Source organism: Onychomys torridus, chromosome 10, assembly GCF_903995425.1.
Source record: "Onychomys torridus chromosome 10, mOncTor1.1, whole genome shotgun sequence".
NCBI lineage: Eukaryota > Metazoa > Chordata > Mammalia > Rodentia > Cricetidae > Onychomys > Onychomys torridus.
In genome coordinates, this window is record NC_050452.1 from 56,226,524 (window position 1) to 56,250,352 (window position 23,829).

General features: G+C 48.3%; 1 protein-coding gene and 1 long non-coding RNA gene across 2 annotated transcripts in view; one reads left to right on the forward strand and one right to left on the reverse strand.

The window, feature by feature from the left end:
• Positions 1-10,174: 10,174 nt before the first annotated feature.
• Positions 10,175-20,450, reverse strand: LOC118592068. The gene is made up of 4 exons (XR_004946044.1): positions 20,330-20,450; positions 19,210-19,395; positions 16,783-16,845; positions 10,175-10,598 (listed from the first exon to the last, which is right to left on the reverse strand). It is a non-coding gene; the product is annotated as an uncharacterized LOC118592068 (long non-coding RNA).
• A 371-nt stretch (positions 20,451-20,821) lies between these two features.
• Positions 20,822-23,829, forward strand: part of Sel1l3 (SEL1L family member 3) — a 115,018-nt gene continuing 112,010 nt past the window's right edge. The window contains exon 1 of the mRNA XM_036200680.1: positions 20,822-21,134. Within this exon, the coding sequence (XP_036056573.1) occupies positions 20,964-21,134 (171 nt within the window). The 5' untranslated portion in view covers positions 20,822-20,963. The remainder of the gene's footprint in view (positions 21,135-23,829) is intronic.

The following is a 23,829-nucleotide window of genomic DNA, read 5'->3' on the forward strand; positions in this document are numbered from 1 at the left end:
AAGTAGAGAAGGGAGAGGAAAGGCGTACCCCAATATCCACCCCCAGTGACCTACATCGTCCAGCTAGACTCCACCTCCTAAAGTTCCTAGAACCTCCAAAAATAGCATTTTACAAAAAGCATTCAATGTGGGAGCTTGTGGAGGACATTTCCTACTGTCCAGGTTAGCAGTTTTGGGGGGTGGTTGAATTTGGCCCGTGTCCTTATCTGGAGAGTTCCTGCTTCACATTTTCAGGAGTTTGTTTTATTCTTTTTTTGTGAGACACTCACATTTATGTCCTTGTTGAAAATTTATAGTTTTGCCCAGAAAGGAGAATAATCCTTGTAGAAGTTCTAAGTTTATCTTGCGGCTCTACCTGTCCTTGGTTAAAGAAACATAACCATTTGCTAAGTTGACCTCTTCGAGGTGTTCACTCTATTTCTTCTTTCCTCACTGCCTTTTGCTCCCTCTCTCTCCTTTCCTTGCTTGATCCCTCCTCCCCCTCCCCCTCCCTCCCCCTCCCTCCCCCTCCCTCCCCCTCCCTCCCCCTCCCTTCCCCTCTCCCTCCCTTCCTTCCTCCCTTTCCCCCTTCCTTCCCTCCCTACCCCTTCCTTCCCCCTTCCCCTCCCTCCCTCCCAGCAGGTTCTTACTCTGTAGCCCAAGGTGGTCTCATTCTCCAGAGGGTTTGCAGTGTTTCACATTCACAGCCTGCTTTGTCCCTCCCAACAGGACCTGCCGCTATCTTTCTTGCCTCTGAAACCTGGTTCACGCTGACCTTCACCCCACTTTCTAAAGACACTGTTTCTTCTGAGCAGTTTTACTCAGCTTGAAGATTCATCTGTTTGTTGCTTAGATTGGTCCCTAAGCCCTCCCGAGGCAACGGGCCATGTGCTTCCTTCCTATGGGTCTCCATCACCTGAAAGAACACTCCAGACCCCATGGGGAGCAATCAGTGTTTGCTAACCAACTGCCTGGCTCAGTGTAGCTTAAAATCCATCTTTATTTTTATATGATAGTTCAAATGATTTAATGAGTGGCTGTCACTGACAAGGCACTTGGGGACTGTGCATAAAACGACACAATAATATAAAAATAAAGCTATGCCCGGAGACTAATAGGCATAACTGCCGTCCGCAGGCGCATTGCTCTTCAGACCAGAGGAAACCATTCTTCTGCTGGTCAAGTGGCGTTGTTTCCATTGATAAAAATAAGTCAATCTGCATTCTCGCCTTCTGCTTTATCCGAATGCTTACAAAACCAGGCATCATATATAAGATTCATCTCGGCCATGAATATGCAGAGAACGCAGCATCTCTTTATTTAGGGATTTTCAACATTGCGGTCATGTTTGTCGAGGTGACTGTAGGCTTTTATATCGAAGACAGACTCATTTCTCAAAGTCATATCTAAATATCTCCGACGGTCATGCTGGCCTTGTGGGTATTGTACAACACACAACCCAAGAAGGAAGGTTAACCTCACTGGGGGAATGAAAAGCAAGGCTGTGGACATTTCCTGATTAGGAAGCAGCAGGAACGGTAGGAGGCACAGGGCTGAGTCGTGCTGCCCAAGGATCTAGATGCTGGCCTGACCCTAGGGCTGCATGTGGGAGTTGTTTCCTAACTTAATGATGCTCTCATGAAGGCAGAAATGGCAGCTTCTGAATTCCAAGGTTTATAGGCAAGATTTCCCTTCTGTGACTTAAAATACACTAGCAAGTACTGATGACCCATAGTGTCTTCTGGACCTATGCGCCCTTGGCCTCCCAGCTGGTACTCCGCTCCTGAGTGCAGATCTCAGGATGGTTGCCTTTATTTGTTTCATTTTCTTTCTTTCTTTTTCTTTTTTTTTTTTTTTAAGTATCCATGAAAATGGCCCAGTGAGTAAGGAACTTGTCAACAAGCCTTGGGCCCCACAAGGTGGAAAGAAAGAATCAACACTCCCAAGTTGTCTTCTGGCCGTCACATGGGAGTTCTGGCGTGTGAGCATTCGCGCGCGCACACACACACACACACACACACATACACACCAAATCACAAAATAAACCTATAAATGAAATGTGATTTTCAAAACCAAACAGCTCGAGAATGGTTCCCTAGATGCTGCTGAACGTCGTGCTTTAGGGCGACACTGTGATGTGTCCTAGCCAGATTCCATGTTAACCAAACAGACAGAATTATAAAATGGCACTGATCTGAGGGAGCTGAAGAGAGAAACTTGTATGGCAGTGCCAAGGAAGCCTGCGAAGTGTCTGTGAGAAAGTGATAGTTCAGCTGACCTTGGAGAAGTGAGCAGGTACATTAACAAAGTAAAGGAGGAGAAGCTTGAAGAAATGGAGAAGAAAAAAAAAAAAACCAACCAAACTTGTGCAAAGGCCCTGTGGTGACAGAGTGTGACTTTGGGGGAAGGCAAAAAGGCCAGTGTGGCAAGAGTGGGTGGGAACAGATGAAGGCACGGCCCTATGGGTCCTAAAGGACCTTCGTGGTCAGGAGACAGGAAGAGATCTGGTTTCCTAGTGTGGCCTGTGAGACTCAGAAACACATAGGTAGAGGGATGTAGAACTTCTTCCTGTCTGACTCAATTACAGGTGTCCCTCCCCCCACTAACACACACACACACACACACACACACACACACACACACAAACACACACACAAACACACTCACGGCTGTTAGCTGATCTCTCAGGTCTGAGCGGCTAATAGGGAAGATGCTGGGGGTGGGGGTGGGGGTGGGGGTGGTGAGAGATACGCTCCAGCGGTCTGGATCTTCCTTCTCTTCAACACACAAAGAGTCATTTGGGCTGGAAGCCTGTGCTCACTGCTTGCAGATCTGAGTGTGTTTACCTGGAACAGCCTGACGGGGAAGCCTGGTTTCAATGTTAATAGAACTTGGGGCACCCAAGCAGCTTGCATAATCTCTCCCCGGAAAGGTAACATATGCCCTATGTGTGCCAAGCCTTCAAAGTATAAACACTCTTGACTCAATGTATAGAACTAATAATAAAATATCACAATAGCTTTTCATAGTCTAGGTATTCAACATTTGCTGGTTTAAAAGATCTGGGGGAAAAAAACCTTTTTGGTTCAAGCTTTTGCAATGCCTAGCATGATGGTGTAGTTGGTAATCCTTGACCGGGCAGAACCATGCTCAGCATCCACAAAAAAAGGAGTCCTGGGGCAGTGGGGACCCGACATAGGCCAGGAGGGGCTGTGAGGATGGATCAGTGGGTAAAATGCTGGCTATGAAAACATGAGGAGGAGCTCAGTTCAGACCTACAGCATCCATGTGAACCTGGGCGTGGCGGTGCAAGCCTGCAACCCCGGGGCAGACAGGGCAGAGAGACAGATAGACCCTGGGGCTGCACTAGCCAGCCAGCCTAACGGAAACGATGAACTCCAGGTTCCGTGAGAGACTCTATCTTTAGAAACATAAGATGGAAAATCATAGAGGGAGATAATTGGTGTTGACCTCTGACCTCCACAGGTACATGCTCAGGTGAGCGCATGTACATGCAATGCATGTACACTTGCATGCATGCGCAAGTGTGCGCGTGTACACACACACACACACACACACACACACACACACATGCATGGGAAGGAATCTGAATGCTGATGGACATGTAAATGATAACTTCCACAAAGGTAGGTCCTCCGTTTCATGTCACTCATATTTTGGATCAGATCATGCTATGCTTCAAGAGATGTTCAATAACACCCCTGACCTCTACCCTCGGGCACCATTCCTATCCCAAGTTGTGACAACCCCAAATCTCTCCATAGCTTGTCATGTGTTTACTAGGAGAGGTGGGATTCCCTCACTTCTGAATCACTGTAATAGAGACTCTGTAATTAATACAAACCTGCTTTGTATTAATTTACAAAACGGAAAACAGTTATTGTCAATAATTTGAGAATTGTCTCTCCGTGTGCATGTGTTCCTGTGTGTGTGCAGATGCATGTGTGTATACAAAGTGCACAAGTGTGTACAGGTGTAAGCACATATGCTTGTGGAGGCCAGAGATCACTCTTCCACCTAGTTTTTGAGACGTGGTCTCTTACGTGTTCATGGAGCTTGCAGATTTGGCTAGGATGGCTGACTTTGAGTCCCAGGGATCCTGTATGTACCACCACACCCAACTTTTTTTTTTTTTTTTTTTTTTTTTTTTGCATGGCTTCTGGGCATCAAATTTAGTTCCGCATGCTTATGTGGCAAATGTTTACCAACCAAGCATCTGGTCAGGACTGTTTTAAATTAGATTTTTTTTTTCTTCCCTACGGAACATGGTCAGAAATTTCAACCTGAGATCAACCTTTTTTTCTCAAACTCTTTAGACACAGAACATATGGATGTAGGTGACTCCCCCTCAGCCTGCTTCTAACAGATCCTTCTCTACTTATTGAGCTCAGGACTCCACAAGTCAGCATTTTAATTTAAAGTTTGGAAGAAAAAAAAGAAAGAAAGAAAAGAAAAGCACAGCAATTGCTTCATTCACAGAGAAATAAGAAAGGAAATGGTTGGCTGTTTCCTCTAGAGACTTTACATATTTCTCCCACCATGATTTGGTGGGAGATGGAAGGGTATTAAAAGCTGTAATGGAATCATTTGGATGCTTAACTGTGGTGTGGAGGAATTGGAAAGGCCCTGTAAAATTTCCCAAGAGAGTGAGGCTCTCTGACAGGGGTCAGCTGCCCAGCATCTTCCACTCGGACAGGAATCACTGCCCAGGCGATGCTGCGCGTGTCGACTGGAGACGGTTGGCTTTCTACCTCTTTACCATGCTGTCTGTGTGTGACCTTGGAAAATGGCAAATCTCTCTGGATCTCCACTGTCCTTTTTCTGAAAATAAAACTAAAAGCAGTGGCTGAGTGCCTCCCCAGCATATGTGGAGTTTAATGAGATTGCAATTGGGAGATGCAGGCTGAGATGCCTTTCCTCCTTGAGCCCACCAGGTCCTTCCTAGCATACTGACTACTTCTTTTGTTAGATGGGTTAAGTAGGCAGGTGATTCCTCTGTATATATAAAGGTGCAGGACTGAGAGGTGTCCTACAAACAAGGCTATCCATCATAAATTTAAGGCTGTGTACTGTGGACCCATTCAATAGATGATGGAAAGATGGTTGATAGATAGATAGATAGATAGATAGATAGATAGATAGATAGATAGATAGGAAGGAAGGAAGGAAGGAAGGAAGGAAGGAAGGAAGAAATGTAGCAGGTACAGATAGGCAATAGATGCATACTTAGATACAGATAGATGATAATTGTGGTGGTCTGATTGAAAATGGCCCCCATAGGCTCATAGGGAGTGGCATTATTCGGAGGTGTGCCCTTGTTGGAATAGGTGTGGCCTTGTTGGAGGAAACATGTCACTGGGGTGGGCTTTGATGTCTCAAATGCCCAACTGAGGCCTAGTGTGATTCTTTTCTTCCTTCTGTGTAGGCGGAGTTTTCCTGTCCTGGTAGAGCTTCCAAATAAACACTCAGAAACTTAATATTAATTGTAAATGATTGGCCAATAGCTTAGGCTTATTACTAGCTAACTCTTGCATTTAAATTAATCCATATTTCTTATCTATACTTTGCCACATGGCTCATGGCTTGTTACCTCATTTTCTATACATCCTGCTTCCTCTATGTCTGCTAGCATCTCTCTGACTCTGCCCCTCTTTCTTCCCAGTCCTTAGTTTGGTGGTGCCACCTATACTTCCTGCCTGACTACTAGCCAATCAGCCTTTTTATTAACAATGAAAGCAACACATTTTCACAGTGTAAAGGATTATTCCACAGCACTGCTGCCTGCAGATCCAGGTGTAGAACTCTCAGCTACCTGTCCAGCACTATGTCTGCCTGCATGCCTCTATGCTTCCCACCATGATGATAATAGACTGAAGCTCTGAAACTGTAAGCCAGACCCAACTAAATGTTTGCCCTTTATAAAAGTTGCCACGGTCATAGTGTCTCTTCACAGCAACAGAAACCCTAACAAAGACAATAATAATATATAAATATTTTATTATGTATATCATATGTACAATAGATAAATCTTTCAATAGATCTACTATATGAATAATAAGTTATCACCTAAAATTATCAATAGTACCATGACTTTTGTCATTTGCAAAAGCTTTTATGTTAGATTAGAAGATATAAGCAATATCTACCTTGATCAGCTCAATCAACTACAACAGCATACCACAGAAAGGGTGGCTTATAAACAGAATAGCAGGAGTCCAAATGCCTGCATAGTTGGTGTCTACTGAATCCACTTTCTGGTTCATAGAGGGTGCCTTCTCAGTATATACTCAAAGGATGGAAAGGTAGGGAAACCTCTTTGGGTCTCTCCGTAAGGCCATTTATATGGTTCATGAAGGCTCTGCCCACAGAATCAAATCACTTCCCGACTATCACCTCAGGGAGAGGCTGCAGACTCAGCCTCATGGCAGCACACACAGTCAATAGCATCTATGAAAATATGAATGGAGTTAGGGAACCTAGATGGACCTGAATGTAAATTATAGCACAAACGGCCAGTCAGCTGGCATGCATTTCAGTCTATCCATAGGAGAAGAGTTTATCTGCAGCCCCTGAAGGGGAATTTGAGAGACAGTCTTTTTTTGTTGTACTTAGTGGTTCTCTCCTATTCACATCACAGTAAGCTTAGGCAGGAAAGTGTGCGTTTACATTAGGGCTAAAGACTGATCCCCGACTAATGCTGAAATTAGCCTTTGAAAACTGGGTTTAGTGCAAGAGGCAAATACATTAAAAAAAAATAGATCTTTTAAACTGGAGTGTGATTCTAGAATGTTCCAGTAACAGGAGTATGAGCTATATGTCTCATGGAAGAGGGTGGAAGAGTCGTGTGCCTGAACAATAAGACTTTCATCTCAGTCCAAAAAAAAAAAAAGACACTTAAAATCCAGTGAATTTGTAGATTTCACCAAGCATTTTCTTGGCCAGTGTTTGAAGTGATCTGCAAGGAAATCCTGAAAGTGGTTACTGTCATTTTCAATGGATAAAGCCGACTTAGAAGGTCAAGACATCTCAGAGCCTTTGATTAATAATTGGTGGAGTCTGGGCTCAAATCAATCTATTCTGTACACCAAGTCACTTATCGGGGAGGGGCACAGGGAGAGGAGGGGGAGGGAGGGAGAGAGAGATTCTTTTAAAAACACCCAATAAAATAAAACTTGATAGAAGTAAGGATTACAAGATGAGTTAGCTAGGGAGCAATGGTGTTCCCAGCCAGGCATGCCTGCTTCATGTAATCCCAGCACTTGGGAAATGGAGGCTGGAAGATGAGGACATCAGGATGATTCTGTGAGTAAAAGTGAGACCCTGAGTGTCATTGTAGGAACACACGTGAAAGCCCTACATGCAGCGGTGAGCATCTGTAGGCCCCACGCACCTGCGTTAAAAACAAGCAGAGACAGGGGAAGCAGGCAGAAGCTCACGGGCTAGCCTGGAGTACACAGTGACACAAAAGAGAGACCTTGCCTCAAAAAACAGGCTGGAGAGCTAGAGTGGTGGCACATCCCTCTAATCCTGTTCAGAGGCCTTGCTGGTCAGACTTTGCCTTCTGTCATGTGCTGCCAGCTCTCTCCAAGCTCAGCAACATGAGGGACTCCCTCCCCAGAGAGACTTCCTGCTTTTTACCTGCTCTTATCTGGAGAGTGTTTCTAGGCCTGGAGGACTGACCTTATCTGAAAGCTGTCTCTAAACCTGGACACCTGATTTATCTCTAGCTAAAAGCTTTCCTCCTGTTGCCCATATGGTAATTGAGACTTGTAGTGGGAGCTTTGGTATACAACCCTCCTGCCACATACATACAAAGGCTTATGACAGGAGAGTGCTGTTTAACGCAACCTGGGTGATGCCCCAGCCACTGTCCCCAGCCTTTACATTCCCTTTTCTTTCTGGAATAAAGTTGAGCTGTCTCACTGAAGCCATCTCCCAGAGGGCTATCTCCACTGTATAGCCACAGCCATCTGAACCCTGTCCCCCACTCTGCTCTCTCCACCCATGTGGACCAATGGCTCACGATCCCAAGGAAGGAAGAGAGACCCTTTGCTATGTGGAGTGTTCAAGGCCAGACCTTGTCTCAACAACAACAACAACAACAACAACAACAACAACAAAATGTTCTGTTTGTCTAAAAATATGTCTCCCCTTATCACTCCTCTTTGGTTTTAGAGTTTCCTTCTCTATTGGGGGTTGTAGGAGAAGGTCATCTCCCGTTCTAGAAAGAAAGGAAGCCCTCTCTCCCTTTTGACTGCTGTCTTGTTCCCACCCTGCATGTTACTTGGCCAAACATTAGCCGTACCTAACGTGGACTGTGGCTAAAAGCAAACTGTGACTTTAATGATCTGATCTCCCCAAGGCCAGTGTGTACATTTCAGTTTCCTGGTTTTAAGAGGCAGTGGGCAGAAGTCAGTTGCTGTAACTGGCCAAAAAGCTGGAGCCCATGCAGGCTTGAGCCTCCCCCTGAGTAGCTGTCTCAAGACAAACCTCTTGCTCTGCCCCAGGAGGTCACCGTCACTTGTCTTTCCTTTAATTTACTAAGTTTTGTTCTGTTGTAGTGTATTTGCCCTCCGTTGGTTTAGAAGACACGTTCATACTTTCCAGAGGAATGTTGAAGCGACTTGTTAAAGGTATGTGGTTGTTCAGTTTTTGTTTTGGGGGGACAGGGTCTTGCTAGATACATATATATGTAGCCCAGGCTGACCTTAAGCATGTGGGGACCCTCCCACCTCAAGCTCCCAAGTGCTGGGATTATAGACGTGTCCCGTGTCCTGGGTGCTGTCAACAGTGCCTGGAGTATACAATTTTAGGAACTCGAAATGTGATAAAACACAAGTTAGTGCATGTTTAGTGCTCACTGTTTGCCATTTGGCCTTGGCGGCCCCATTTTCTGTAATGCTGTCGTTGATAGTCTTGGTTTAAATTCCTCCCTAACTTTGATCTTGAAGGCGGCATGTTTTCAGAGTGTGTTCTGCTGTCTTCTTCTAACAATGTTTGTCCCCATGACTTCTGATGGCAGCTCACTACGCATCTGCACAACTATTTTATCTAACCCATCGATCATCATCTAGCTCTCCAAACATGGCCTGCTCAATCTGGACGGCACCCAAATGAATCCCCAAAGTATTCATTAGCCCCCAGAGAGTTTCCCCTGTTGTGCGACCTCAGTTTGGGTGCAGGGGATTTTCTACTCTAAGAGAGACTCTGGTTGTCATTCTCCAAGCCTTTTGGCCACTTCCAGAAGCTTTCTGCTGCCTCTCCACTTCACTCAGATTGGAGAGAGTTAATTATTTAATATGTTTGCAAAAGCACATTGGGTTCCCTGGAGAAAGTGTGCCACATAAATATATATAAATGAATAATTAATTAAAGTTTAAGCAGATTACTTGGTTCTTCCTTAACTGCCCCATTTTCCTAATGAGGTGTTTGAAGTTACATTCTTGTCTCCGTTCTCCTTCCTCTCCCTTCCGGCATCATCATCATCTTCATCATCATCATCATCATCATCATCATCATCATCTTCCTGTCCTTGCATTTCCATTTGTTTAAGCCCTCATCCCTGGGTCAGCTCCATCGGTACCTACCCTACCTTGGGCACTGTCAGTCACAGTGACTCAGCCCCAGATCTGTAGGTAAAAGCCTTCATTAACTTCTATGGGCATCATAAGCTCGGAAGAGCTCTAGGGTGAGATTAATAATTAGGTAATGATTTTAACCCGCTGTGCAAATGAGAAGCCAGGCTCAGGAAATGCTGAACACATTGTGGTTATGGATATCCCAAGAAATTCCCATTTTCCCACCCCACCTCCCCGACGTAAGAGATCCCATCTAGTCTAAAAATGATTACCAACCCAGTCAAGTCTCCCCAGAACCTCAATGGTCTCTAATCAGGTAGAAGCTATGGGGGAGGGGGGTACAGGGGGCGTGGTGCGGGGTTTACAATCTCAGAGAGTGTTAGAGATCTGGTGTATTCTCCTGGAGTGCCCTGCCCTGACTTATCTGGAGTCTGAAGGAACAGAGACATGACTACTTATTGAATGTCCAGTCCCTAATTATTCCTTTAAGACGAAGGGGAAGAAGAACAGTTCACGTCCGTCTTGCTAAACCTGACCTCGTTTATTTACACTCTAATCTTACTTCAGAGCATGAGAGGTAAAAGGAGACGCTCTTATCAATTAATAGCTGAAGAGAATTTAGATTTCAAGTTCAATTAAAGACCTATTTATTCCAAAGCAGCAGAAAAAAAGCGAAGAGGGGCTCCCGGTAGGCTGGGGTGGGGGTAGGGGCGGAAGTGCTGCAGAGAATTTTTTCTTTCCCTCTTCAGAGTTGGACTGACTGTGAAATCTTGGATTTTCTGGTGACCTGTGTTAAGGCCCTGGGGCGAAAGCAGACCCATAATGGATCTATTTCTGAATTGTTCAGCAGTATTGGAGTTTCAAACAGCAGTAGTGGTACATGCATATAATGAGGCCGGCGACTCCTTCTGCATCTGGGAGGGCATTGGTCGCAGCTTTTGTGGCCTCTCAAAGCACGGAGGAGAGGGAGATCTTGAGATCTTCCTTGGCCCACTTCCAGAATTCTCTAAGGAGCCAGTCCTGTATTGAACCAACAGGGGAACTTCTTTAGGACTCTGAGACAAAGGGTGAGTGAAAGACACTCCCCCCCCCCACGTCTCTTCCACTGCAGTCACAGCTCTCCGTGAAGGCATTGCTCTCCATTCTAAGACCCCAGACTAGGGAGGACATGGCTTTGACCAGTCACACATAACTGAGTATTTATTTGTGTTGCGTTTACTAGTAGCATGAATAAGCAGAGAAAGATGTTCAAGCCCACTGCCACCCTTTTGCTGGGAGCAGTACCCCTTCAACCTCAGTTTACAGATCTGCAAAACCAGGGGCTGACTTAGCCCTCCAAGGTAGCTTCAAATCAGAGACTGACAAAAATCAGACATTGGTGATGGGCAGGGGTGTGTGGGTGTGAGGACACTGGACACTGGGAGTCCAAAGCACACGACGGAATAAGTTCAGAAAGTCACTAGCTAGCTCAGGAACTTTGCCTTGCTTTGTATTATTTATAGCCTTGGGTTTGGGTTCCAAAGTTTAGCTCCAAGTCTAGGGCATAGTAAGTACCCAATAATACTGGATTAAAAACTGGGACATTAACACTGAAATTATCTATGTATTACTTTTGTAGATTTTCTAAAGCAAAATATCATATGCTGGAACAATAGGAATTTGGGGCTGGGATACAGCTCAGTTGGTAAAGCACCCACATAGCATCATGAGTCTGAGGTTCAGTTTTGGTTTGTTTTTTATTTGTTTTGTCTTTTGTTTTCCCTGAGACAGGGTTTCTCTATGTAACAGTCCCAGCTGCCCTGGAACTCACTTTGTAGACCAGGCTGGCCTTGAACTCACAGAGATCTGCCTGCCTTGAGTCTTGGGTTCAACCCCCAGCACTGCATAAACTAATAGGTGTGATGGAATACACAGGTAACCTCAGCACTTTAGAGCTGAACATACAGAGTTGGAGGCCAACTTTGGGTACAGGAGACCCTGTCTCAAAATAAAACCACAGTAAAGCATATCCTTACAGTTCAGGAAGATGAAAGCCCTACCCCGAGGCCCTGGTAAATCTGCGTGCAGATGTACTCCCTCCTGGACCTCCAGTGGGGACCCTGCCTTACCTCTGCAGGATCTGGCTCCAGGCATTCCCTGCCTATGGCCTCATGACTCTGACCTCACTCCCACCTTCCCATGGCTGTCCTCTCTGTGTTTGATTGTCACTCCCCTGTGCACACCCATGGCCAAGTGCCCCTATTGTCATCAGGCCACCGGTCATTGAGTCAGGGCCCACCCCGTGACCTCATTTGACTTTGGCCCTATCCACATAGCCCCTGTTTCCAAACACAGCCACACCCGCAGGTGCGATGGGGAGCTGGAACACCACGTGTCTTCGTAAGCACTAGATTCAACCACAGAACCTACTTCATGGACTCGTTGAAAAGTGACTCAATACACAGATGTAACTGTCTTGAGATGGGGAAGGTGTTTATGCAAATTCAAGGCCAGGAACTCAGCTGGGGCTTTCTCCCACCAAGTTTCAGCAGAAGGAGGCCCCTGAAGTGGACTTCAGGGGAGTGAAAGCCAGGGAGGTGACTGAGTTGAGAAGGTGAGGCTGAGGCACAGAAGATGACCCTGTTACCTTCTGAGAGTCACATTAGGGCTCCCAGGGGAAAGAGTGACCATCTGGGCATCTAAGAATGAGACAATGGGCAAGGTGTGCTCATCGCCAGAGCCGCGGTAGGGAGAATCCATGTTCTCTGTTCTCTTAAATTCCATGCTGTTAATCGCTCTGACCTCAAAGGTTACTTCATGAAGACCAGCTTTAAGGGTGCCAGGAACTTCTCCAAGGACCATCACCATACAGGGAGGACCCAGGGACACCAGCAGGGTTGTGTTTCCTTCCTTTCTCCTTTTTGGGGTTAATGCCAGAAAGAGGTGCATCCTAGTTGATTACAAAGCACAGGTCTAAATTTCAATGTTGGGCTGAACAGTCGTTTCTCCTCAAGGTTTGAATAAATCATCCAATCTGCTTTGGTTTCCACTATTTTCAGCATTTCTATTTTCGTCATTAATTCTGCCTGCTTAGGACCCTGAAGCCACTGAGCCCGTTCGTGGCTTAATTTGGGATGAGTCTGAGGTGGGAGGCACAAGAAACAGCTGGAAGTCTAACAAGAGGGGGAAAAGGCTTGAGCTGATCTGCGGATTCACCCAGACAGGGGACAGTTCCCCCTTTGTGATGATGGTGATTCTTTGGTTTACCCCAGCAGGACAGGCTACAGAATCTGCAGGAGTGGGCTGTGTGTAATTCTGGTAAACACAGCAGAGTCCGTGTAACGGAAGTGGTTTTAATTTTCATTTTGCTTTGACTACAAAGAAATGCAATGACTCTATATTCGTGTAGGTTATAGTACTACAAGATAATAGATGCAGGCAACCCATTCTGCTCCTCTTTTTGCTTTGCCCGCTAGGAAGCTCTGCACTAAATACATCTCAGCTAAAAATACCAATATTAGCCCAGGATTCTGTTTCATTTATCTTTTGCGTAGAACAAACTGCCTCCAAAATGAGTGGCTCAAAGCAACGATTTATTTTTCTCTTTAGTGGTTCAACAGATTGACAAGACTTTGCTAAGCAGTTTGCCTGGGGACTCTGGGGTATTGGAGGTAGTGTGCTCATTCACCCACCAGCACCTGAGCTGGGAGAGCTAGGCTGACTGGAGACAGGTTGTGCATCGCTCTTTTCCTCCATGTGGCTAGCTTGGGCCTTCTCACTGAGGGGTGGTGTCCCAGCAGCTCCCTCTGCAAGAGGCGAGACTTCCCACAGCATCATAACAGTGCTATGATTCATAGATGGGATCATCTTTGGAGATCAGTGGCTTTTATACATCTTTGTCGATTTTGCACGATCTTGGGAATCATGCATCTTTCTCTATGAGCCTTTAGGGGAACTTGGTGAGCACACACAAGCAATGCTTTCCTCTTGTCCAGGGCCTGTCCATGTGCCGTGTGCTATGTGTATCCACGGTGCTACCTCGCCTGCCTTCCCAATACCATGTAAGTGGGCAAACCAGCCACTTTGTTCTCAGTTTTACAGACAGAGGTTCAATAATGATTAGGGCCTAACCGAGGTAACTCAGCCAGGCAGTGGTCAGCTGGGTCTTGGAAAGGTGTGTCTACCATGGCAACCTATGGTCTTCAGCAGCTGAGGAAGCAGGGACAGAGAGCTGAGTCTGAAATCCAGGTGGGGCCTCTCATTCTGAGCAGAGCCTGGCTGCCTCTTCATGAGTCCTTCTCAGCAAGAGTCTGACATTCTGGTGAGGAACCCTACACCTTGAATAAAGCCGCCTTGAGTGAAACCGGGGTGCAGCTGGGTGGTGGGATGCTTGATGAGCACACACAGCCCCCTGAGCTCAAACCCCAGGACCAGAGTGATGTTACTAACTAACAAGTAAGTAAGTGCCAGAGTTCACACTGGCTATGGCCCCTTTCAGTGGTGGGCCTGGGTCTTGGATGTACCTTAATTTCTTCATCTGTAACGTAAGATTGATGATTATGACGGGGCCTCCTTTCAGGGGTTTATCATGTGGATTCAGTGAATGAGTATAGCAAAGGGATGTTCTATAAGAGCCGGAAAGACTTGTCTGGGTGGGAAGAAGTAGAGAAAGCAGCTGCTGAGAGGACCCAGGTCTTGCTGCACCTTCTCCGATTGTCCTGATTTGATGTGGAGCTTATTGGCCAGTGTCTGTCTAGCTGCTACTTTCTTTGGCTTGATACAGAACATTCCCAACAAACCAGAAGCCCCAAATCCATGCTAATGGCTGCTGGAGGACTGCAGGGTCAGTTACGAAACACGGCCGTGACTTGTAGGCACAGCCTGCCTTTCCAGAGCCTCTCATGTACACTCCATCTCTTTGGATGATACTTAACTGATACTTTCTCCCCTGGCTGCAGACCACTTTCCTTTTCACTCTATCCCAACAACATCTGTGCATTCCTGCTCAATCTTTCTCCACTACACTCCATTTTTTTCATACACATGCTTTCAACTCATTCACTCAAAGATACCCCTACATCTACAGACACAGGCCCTTGGCTTCCTGCATCCTGGGTGCCTTCCCCAGATGCCAATGTCTCTCTGCTCTCTCTGAGCTTGCAGTGCCCTCCTTTCTTATTCCAGGTGCCTATGAGGATGGCTGAAGAATCTGAAGGCATGCTTGCCAGGGTAGGAAACATGATAATGCTCTGGACACCTGCAGCCACCTGCCTAGGGATGTTCAGCCCACAAAACTCTTTGGTGCTGCAAGAAGGCCAAAGATAGGAAGGCCCACCCATACTCTGCCCAAGCCCAGAGAACTGCTGTTGTGAGCTGCTGTTGATGGCACAGGTGTTCCTGACCCAGGAAAGGCTTGGCTAAAGGAAGCTGCCTGTTTCTCCAGCTCAGGGTAAGGGAAGAATTGAGCTGAACATGCACCTATGCAGAAGGGCAAAGAGCCAAAAATAACTAGGAGCAACGACATTTCATCTGACAGGCCCAGAAATAGAGCTCACTCCGGAGCACACCAGAGCTCCAGCCAGAATGATTCCGAGACCTTCAGCAACCCCTAGAAACAACCAGGACACCAGTGTTCCTATCCCTCCCCAGTGCACTTCTCAGAGCAAGGCTGTGTGGTCTCGGGAAGCACTGGCTGGTCACAGACAGGGTTCAGAAGATAGTGCAAGGATGAGGGGATAAGAGTGGGATCTGGCGGGGTGGTCTAAAGACAGAACAAGAGGGGCGTGGTAAGAAGCAGGGGACCCGAAACAAGGAATGTGTGTGAGACACTCTAGGAAGCACCAGAGCATGGAAACACTGACTATGAAAAGAGGCCTGCAGGGTATAGCTGGACCCTGAAGGACCATGGCAGAGAGGAAAGACCAGGGTTTCCCTCCTGGGATGGAGGCCCTGGCTGATGGCAAGCTTCTCTCCTATGTTGATGGGAAAGACGAACGGTGTAGTTTATTCACCACCCTTTGAATGACCGAAACTGCAGAAAAGAGAAGAGGGCCTGTGTGTGGAAACAGACTGGGAGATGACATGATCGTAAGAGGAGAAGAGGCAGGGAGGGGAGGAGAGTCAGGAGAAAAGGCAAGCCAACATGAGAATTCGGTGAATGGTCTACACATCAGGCATGTGGCAGGCAGACAACGGTGTATTGGTGAAATTATTAAGGCCACTCCACATAGTAAAAAGGGAGGTTTATTTTGTGGGGTAACTCACAAGTGAAGGGATAGGTAACAGGGTCTGGGAAAGGTATAGCGCAGCCCAGTGGTGTTCTCTGGAGAACTCTGCTCGGTCTACCTCCAGTGTCCAGGATCCAGGAACCAAAAGAGCCGGCATATCAGGATCTCGGGTCTTTAGGGGTCCTCTCTTGGCTCCGCCTTGTAGGCGTGACAGTTACTGAAGCCTCAAAGTGGGTGGTATTTCCAGGTCAAAGCTGGAATGGCCACCCACTACAACGGTGCCCAGGAAACATGTCCTGTTTCCAACTCCTTGTTTTATTTAGAATAAGCTACCTACCAGTCAAGCACAATCGTAGGCAGAAGTTGCCAATGGACTCGAGAGAACTGATCAACTGTGTTTTGAACTGGGAGGGAGAGAGAGTGTGCTGGCTAGTTTTATGTCAACTTGACACAAGCCAGAGTCACTGGAAAGAAGGGAGCCTCAATGGAGAACATTATCCCATTTTCTGTATGCCCAAGATCTGGACATAGCCTGTAGAGCATTTTCTTGGTGATTGATGGGGGAGGGCACAGCCCATTTAGGGTGGGGCTGCCCCTGGGCTGTTGGTCATGGGTTCTATAAGACAGCAGGCTGAACAAGCCTTGGGGAGCAAGCCAGTAAACAGCACCCCTCCGTCAGCTCCGGCCTCCAGGTTCCTGGTCTATTTGAGTTCCTGTCCTGACTTCCTTTGATGACAAATAGTGATGTGGAAGTGAAATAAACCCTTTCTTCCCCAAGTTACTTTGGTCATGGTGCTTTATCACAACGATAGTAACCCTAATTAGGACAGAGGGCTTCCTAGAGTCAGTAGCCTTTGCCTGGGCCCTGAATATTTATATAGGAGGGAGTCAGGGAGAAGGGACATGCCACAGTCCATAGAGTGCCTTCCCATCTCTTAAAACCCAAGGGCATATGTCTCTGTGGGGACAGATCTCTTTATGCTGGGTATGCTGTTTACCTGGGGCATGGTTTCCAAGTACCCACAAGGACTATGCCAGGTCAGAAGTGAGTTCCTACTGACCTATAGCAGAAGGACAAAGACAAGTTGTGAGTTCATCACAAGCAAAATACAAAGTCTAAAGGACTATCTATCTATCTATCTATCTATCTACCAATCTTCTATATATGGGGTGTGTGTATGTATATGTATGGTGTGTGTGTGTGTGTGTGTGTGTGTGTGTGTGTGTGTGTGTGTGTGTGTTGTGCATGGATGCTCACCCATGTGTGCAGGTATGGAGGCATCTTTGATTACTTCTCCTTACTTCTTTTGAGATATGATCAGTCATTCACTGAACCTGGAGCATCCTGTTTTGGCTAGAATGGCTAATCAGCAAACTCCAAGGATGCTCCTGTCTCTGTTCCCCAGTGGTGGGGTCACAGGAAGGAGCCATCATGTCTGGCTTTCCTGTGGATGCTGGGGTTCCTGACAGAGGTCCTCATGTTCACTCACCAAGCTGGAGCCATCTCCCCACTCCAGGACTGTCTGTGGAGGACTGAGATGATCTGTTACTATAATGTTGGATCCTCCCTAATTAAAACAAAATGTTGACTTCATTTATCTATAAATCTGGGTAGGGCATGTGCCGTAATATGTGTGTAGAGGTCAGAGGACACTTGGGAGTTGATTTTCTTCTTCCGCCAGGTAGGTCCCAGGAAGTGCACTCAGGTTGTCCAGTTTGGTGGCAAGCACCTTAACCTGCTAAGCCGCTGAGCCAGTATCTTGTATGTTTTCTAGCCTGGCCTTGTCTTCATGGTCCTCTTGCCTCAGTTTCCCAAGTGCTAGCTTGACAGGCATGTACCTCCATTCCTCTCTACCTCCCTAATTATTTGATTAAAAAAAATCTTGTCCTTTGGATAAAATGATGTTGACGGAATATGATGTATTTTAGATCTTTTACTAACTATTTTTATTCATCACATTTCTAGCTGGACAATTGCATTCCCTAAGATTTTGCTGATCTTAAACCACCTCCAAGTTTGAGAACGACTGATTGAGGGGTGGTCCTTGCAGATCCCAGAGATGAGCAGCGTTGTTCAAATTCACATGATCTTCCTACTCATCCAGGCTCTAGATCTCAGCTTCCTCTCCCACTGGGTCACTGGATTGCCTTGGTGTCTGTCAGGGTTGGCTACGAAACTGCTCTTCTCTCCCTGTCTTCTTAATGGGGAAATGATAAACTATCTTACACTAAGGTAGGCACAAGGGAGGCCAGATTCAAACAGTCTCCTCCTGGGGGTCTTTTGGATTTTAGTGGTGTATAAAAGCTTAATCCAAACAATGAATTGTGATGATACAGTTCCAAGGCAATGGGGAAAATATATTTGTTTCCAAACAAGGGGCTTTCTTCTGAAATAAAGTCACACCCTTCGAATAATCTACTAGAACAGAGGCAAGGGTAATAAAATATGATTGTGTCTTCTGGATCAAAAGGTCACCGTGAGAATTACTGATCTTTCTCTGCCCCTTTCCAATATAGGAGTCACAAGGCAAACCCAAGTCACTCAGGGATCATTTTAGAGGACCGAACTGTGTTTAGGTCAGTTTTCTGAAGCATGTCCATTGCTCCTGATGAAAATGGATGATCCCGCCCACCTCTGATTTCCTAGAGTAGCGTGGTACTCAGTGCTACAGAAGACAAAGAATACACAGTTGGACACAGGGTGCTACATTAAGTACCACTCAGCTTCAATGGGACACCTCTGCATGGACTACTTGGGGGAAAATGCAGCTGCTCAAAGCTCACAACGCGCTTCGAAAACTGAGCCTCGGACTGCAAGCCACAGGGGATACTATTCAGTTCCTGAGGATAGGAGTCTGGGCCCACAAGAAAGGACAGAAACTCTGGAGGAGCGCCCAGGAAGACAGGTGGACGCCCACAAAATCTGTCTTGCCTCTGACACCCCCCCTTCTCTTAAATAAACCAACATTTTTCCATGCACATATATTAATAGCGTCATGTGGTGGTCCTTGCCTGCAATCCCAGCCTTCAGGAGGCTGAGGCTGGAAGATCTCAAGCTCCAGGACATTTTGGGTACACAGAATCATGACCTTGTCTCAAAAAAAGAAAAAGAAAGAAAGGAAGAAAAACAACAAAAGCAAAAAAAAAATCTGTGGAGTATTTTTTCTTTGGATGGACAAAATACAGATGGGATCTGGGACAAAGCCACCCATCTTTTGTTCCCTTGGACACTAAATGGAATAAATAGTTTCCTGCATCACAGAGGAGAATTTTAAGTGCTTTGTTTCTGTGGAAGTGGGACAGGGATCCTGGCAACATCTGTTAAACCTCCCGAGTGCTTCATTGTGACTGCAGCTGGCTAGCATTTTTCCTGGAAGCCCACGGTTCGGAAAGTGAGGCCTCTCTGAGTCGGCGCTGTCACCCACCTGGAAACTCACTCACCAGACGGCTTCTCAACACTATCCAGGACCCACTGAGGCAGAACCCAGAGGCACTCCACCAGCTACCTGCTTTGGTCTCCAGGTGCCTTTGGCCAAACTAAGATCTGAGAGCCTTCCAGCTGTGATTGGGGTACCAGGATCCTTTCACAGGCCCACAACCTCATAGGTGACCTGCGAAACAAAACATGAGCATGGGAGACCCAGCTATCTGCTGATATCCCCTGCGTGACCAGGGCCAGGATAACTCACTCTGGGCTTCTTAGCCTCACCCTTGCTCAACCTCTCAAACCTGGCAAGACTTGGCCGACAGTAGTGACAACTCCTCAGGGAAAGGGCTGCATTCTGTGACTTCCAATCTATTAATAGTTCTCATCCACAAATCCACACCAATGCCAAAGGGGCAAACTTTCCAAGGTGGGTCAACTATCTCACAGCAGTAGCTGTTGGCCCCCAAGGAGTTTTCTCAGCAGCTAGACAGCCGAGCACTTCCCGGAACTACAGGGCACGCCCTGAGCTGCTCACCCTGTCCCTGAGGCCTCCTCACCTGGGACTGGCTACAGAACCCAGGTCTACTAAAACAGTCAGTACCACCCTGCCTCCCCAAAGCCTAAGATGTGTCCTAATTTTTTAAAAAGCTGTTGGCGCACTTCAAGGGCCTCACCCCCTTTCATATGGGGCTTGAGTACGGATTGGCCTGGCCTAATTAATTCGTTTTCTTCTCGGTCCAAGTGGAAGCTGGAGCTCGGGGATGCAAATCAAATACAAACCCGCTCTGGGCGCCAATACTCCGGACAATTAAAACAAAGAGCGCGGCGGCAGTGGCGGCGGCACCGCACAAAACCCTGGGGAAACATCCAGAACGCGTCGCCAATCAGGCGGCAGGGTGGGGCGCAGCCTGGGCTCTAAACGTGCAAGCAGGAAAGCGGCCCCAAGCCCTTCAGGTGGACAGGTGGAGGTTGGCAGGGGTCAAAATCCATACCTAAGGTTTAGAAGCCAAGTGGCCGCGTGGCTTAACTCTAAGGAAGCACCCTCGGCCCCCGCCCTGCGGGAATGGCGCCCCGGCTACAACCCTCCCCACCCCGCGCCCTCAAGCTCCTAAACAAACCTCACTGCCTAGTGCCCGGGCGCGAAGTGGGAATGAGCGGCATGCAGCAGGGGTGGGCACTGGCGGGAGATACAGGAGGGAGCGATGGAGAAGGAGGGGAGTTAGGGAGAAAGGACGTGGAGGAAAGGGAGAAAGTGGGGAGAAGAAGGGGTGAGGGAAGGGGAGGGGGGAATCGTGGACTGCAAGGGCGCGGAAGGGGCGGAGGAGGAAGCCAGAGAAAGGGATGGGGGCAGCCGAGAGCCCCGCGGACCCGGCAGCGAACAGCGGCCCGGGGGGGCTGGGGAGAGGGCGGGACCACGCGGTCCCCACCTGCGTGGGCGCCCACGGCCCCTAGGGGTGGACTCCGGGGGCTGGGAGGGAGCGACCGGGGAGGCGGGCTGGGCAGGGAGGCCGAGCGAGGGAGGGGACGGGACTGCGAGCGGGGAGGAGCCGGCGCTCGGCTGGGGCTGCGGGGGCGGCGGCGGGAGCGGCCGTGGCGGCGGCGGCGGCGGCGGCGGCGGGTCCGGTGGCGGCGGCAGGTGGCCCCGCGCGCGGCGGGCCGCCGGCCGGGGGCGGGCGGGAAGGTGGCGCCTCGGGCGGGGGCCGGTCCCTGCACCAGGTGACCTGTTCCGGCCGGGATCCGGGCGGCCTCGCCATGCAGTGGCGCGGCGCGGGGCTTCGGTGGCCACAGCGGCGGCAGCAGCAGCAGCAGCCCCCGCCGCCCGCGCTCGGTCCCCGGGCCGCAGCCATGGTCCCCCCGAGCGGCGGTGTCCCCCCGGGCCTCGGCGGCCGCCCTGCAGGCGCGCTGCTCCTCCTCTGCTACCTGGTGAGCGCCGGACCCTACTCGGGTCCTTCCTTCTGCCCGGGCCCTGGGGACAGGCGGGTGGGGTGGCCGCGGACCCCAGTCGCAGGAGGTGGGGAAGACGACGCGAGTTTACTCTCTTCCTTGCCATTGCGCCCCGGGCGCTCCCAGCAGCTGGGATGAGTACCCGGGTGCGTGGTCTGGACTTGCCAGCTACTCTCACTGGAGTCCATTCCTCTTCCTCACGGCCTCGCTGAAGACCAGGGCTAGGGTCCCCTAGAGTTCCTTCTTGTCCCCAGTGACACTGGACCCTCCCTACCATGCATTCGCCTGCAGCCCCTGGGAGCGGAGCTCTCCAGCCCTATCCCCACCCATGCTTGGCTTTTCTTTCACCTTCCTTAGCTCCTTTCCTTCTTGTCCCCAACTTCTCTTTCTCCTCTGCCACCCACCCGGACCCTTCTTGGAGTTTTCACTGGTTCCTCCTGGGCCGGACGGTGCTGTGCCACCGCACCTCCCGTTTCCAGAGGCCCTTCAACTCCTTGGTCACTCCAGCCAAGTTGCGGATGCCAGAACGAAATCTATACTTCTTTGTACCACGCTTACCGCCAGAGTGGTGACTTTAGCTGCGTCTTGAACGTTGTCATTTCAGAGCTGCGTTTGGCTTATGCACGTCAGCTTGCAATTTGCACACTGCTTGCCTTAAGAAGTAGATGGCAGTAACCTATTTTAAATACCGGAGTAGCTGAGACCCCCAGAGTACGGTGAGGAGCTATCTCCCGGTTCTTTGGATGACTTGCTTTCTCCCGTTTGTTCCTGAGTTCTGAGCAATAGTAAATTTACCGAAGGCTACACCCTTGCGGCCCAGCCTACCTTATGTTCCAGGATCCTGAGGAAAGCTTGGGTTATCTCACCATATATTACTGTAAATAAATGAAAAGGAAAATGCTGAATCATGAAACTGATGTAATAGGAAATTCACAGAATGCTTAAAAAACGAGTAATGTCCTTGTCCAGAACCCCATTCGTGTGGCACCGCCAGTGTTTGGATCCGGTCTTCTTGAGAGCTTAGCTGCCTAGGAGATGGTGGCAGAAAACTGGAGTTTGGGTTTGAAGAAATGTGTCACCTCAAGTTTGCTGTTGTTTTAAACACTCTTGACTTCTTGGCCGTTTCATTTCTTGAATCAAGACAATGTAAAAATGCAAATTATAACGGCGCCCCTCTCTACCTGTTGAACAATCCTTGCTTACACTTGTATTTTAGAATTTGCCAATACCAATTTTTGTGCTTGGGTTTACTTCCTATTTTTATAAGAAGTTGCCAGGTAATGGGAATGATTTTCTTTTGCCCGAGGGATGTTATTATTTAATATTTATGCCATAGGGTTACAGTACACAGACTCATAAATAAAGCCGCCATGACAAATGACAGGGTTTTCATTTAAACAGATGATCCTGCACACAGGGCACCGCTGGTTAGCACAGAAACAGGATTTATGTAGTTGAGTGTTTCATGAAATATTTCCATGCAGGTAATCTGGAAAGTTCCACGTGAGACTCTCAAGGCCTGGGAGGGGGCACTTCTTGACAGCAGAGGAAATCAGAGTAACAAGTGTAAAACCCAATGGCTGACGTGGCAGAGATAGAAGGTGGACCCAGTCCTATGCTCACGAAACGGGGTTGGAGGGGTAGCAGTGTCAACAGGAGACAGAGGGAAGGGTGAGGTGGAGCTGTAGTGTGGAGAGTGGATCGTGAATGAGCGACTTGGTAGCTGGTGGAGGGGTGGACATGAGAAATGATGGGGGACACCTGTCACTGTCCCTGCTTCCTTGGGGGGGGGGGCTTCTGATATCCTGCTAACGGAGACTTGAATGAGCAAGAGAGCCGTGAATCACTGACTGAAGGGGTAAGCTGAAGCTGGGTTCCAGAGGCCACTGCCACGTTTTGTTCTGAGTGCCCAGCTGTGTGCTGATGATTGTGCTCTCCTGGGATGGTCTGTCTCCCTGAGATGTTTGTGAAAGGTGGAGCTTCTAGATCTAGCTAGATCTTAGAGAAGCTTGGGGTGTGAAGTGGGGAAAATGTAAACGTGTCTCTCCCTCCCTCTTCCCCCTCACATTCTCTCTCTCTCTCTCTCTCTCTCTCTCTCTCTCTCTCTCTCTCTCACACACACACACACACACACACACACAGATATGAAGAGATCAGGAAACAATGAAGATACATTATTGTGTGGGTTCTCCTTGATCAAGGAGTGCTTCCTGGAGGAGCTGACTGGTTGGGAGCTAGAGGCAGGCAGGTGGAGCAGAATGTCTAGACAGGAGCTAGTGGTGAAATCCATTCCAGAATTTAGAAGCCATAATAACAGCTCCCATTGTGCTAAGTCATGAGTGGTCACTGTCTAGTGTTAATCCCAGTAATACCCTTTGTGAGACAGGAGCTGTCATGATCTCCACTCCGTCGAGAGAGCAGTCTCAGAGAGGTTAAGCAAGCTGCTGCAGGCCACACAGACAACCTGAGGCGAAGCTCAAGTCAGCCTCCTCTCCAGAGCCCTCACTTCGACCTGTGCTAGCTCACTGACTTCTGGAGTTTGCTTCTTATGGCCCATTCCCCTCTTGCACAAATGTATAGTCCATTAGCAGAGCCCCAGCAATTAGCAGCTACTGTGCAACTGTCCAGGATGTGAGGTCATGTTTCAAGTAACCTAAAATACACAAAGCAGGAA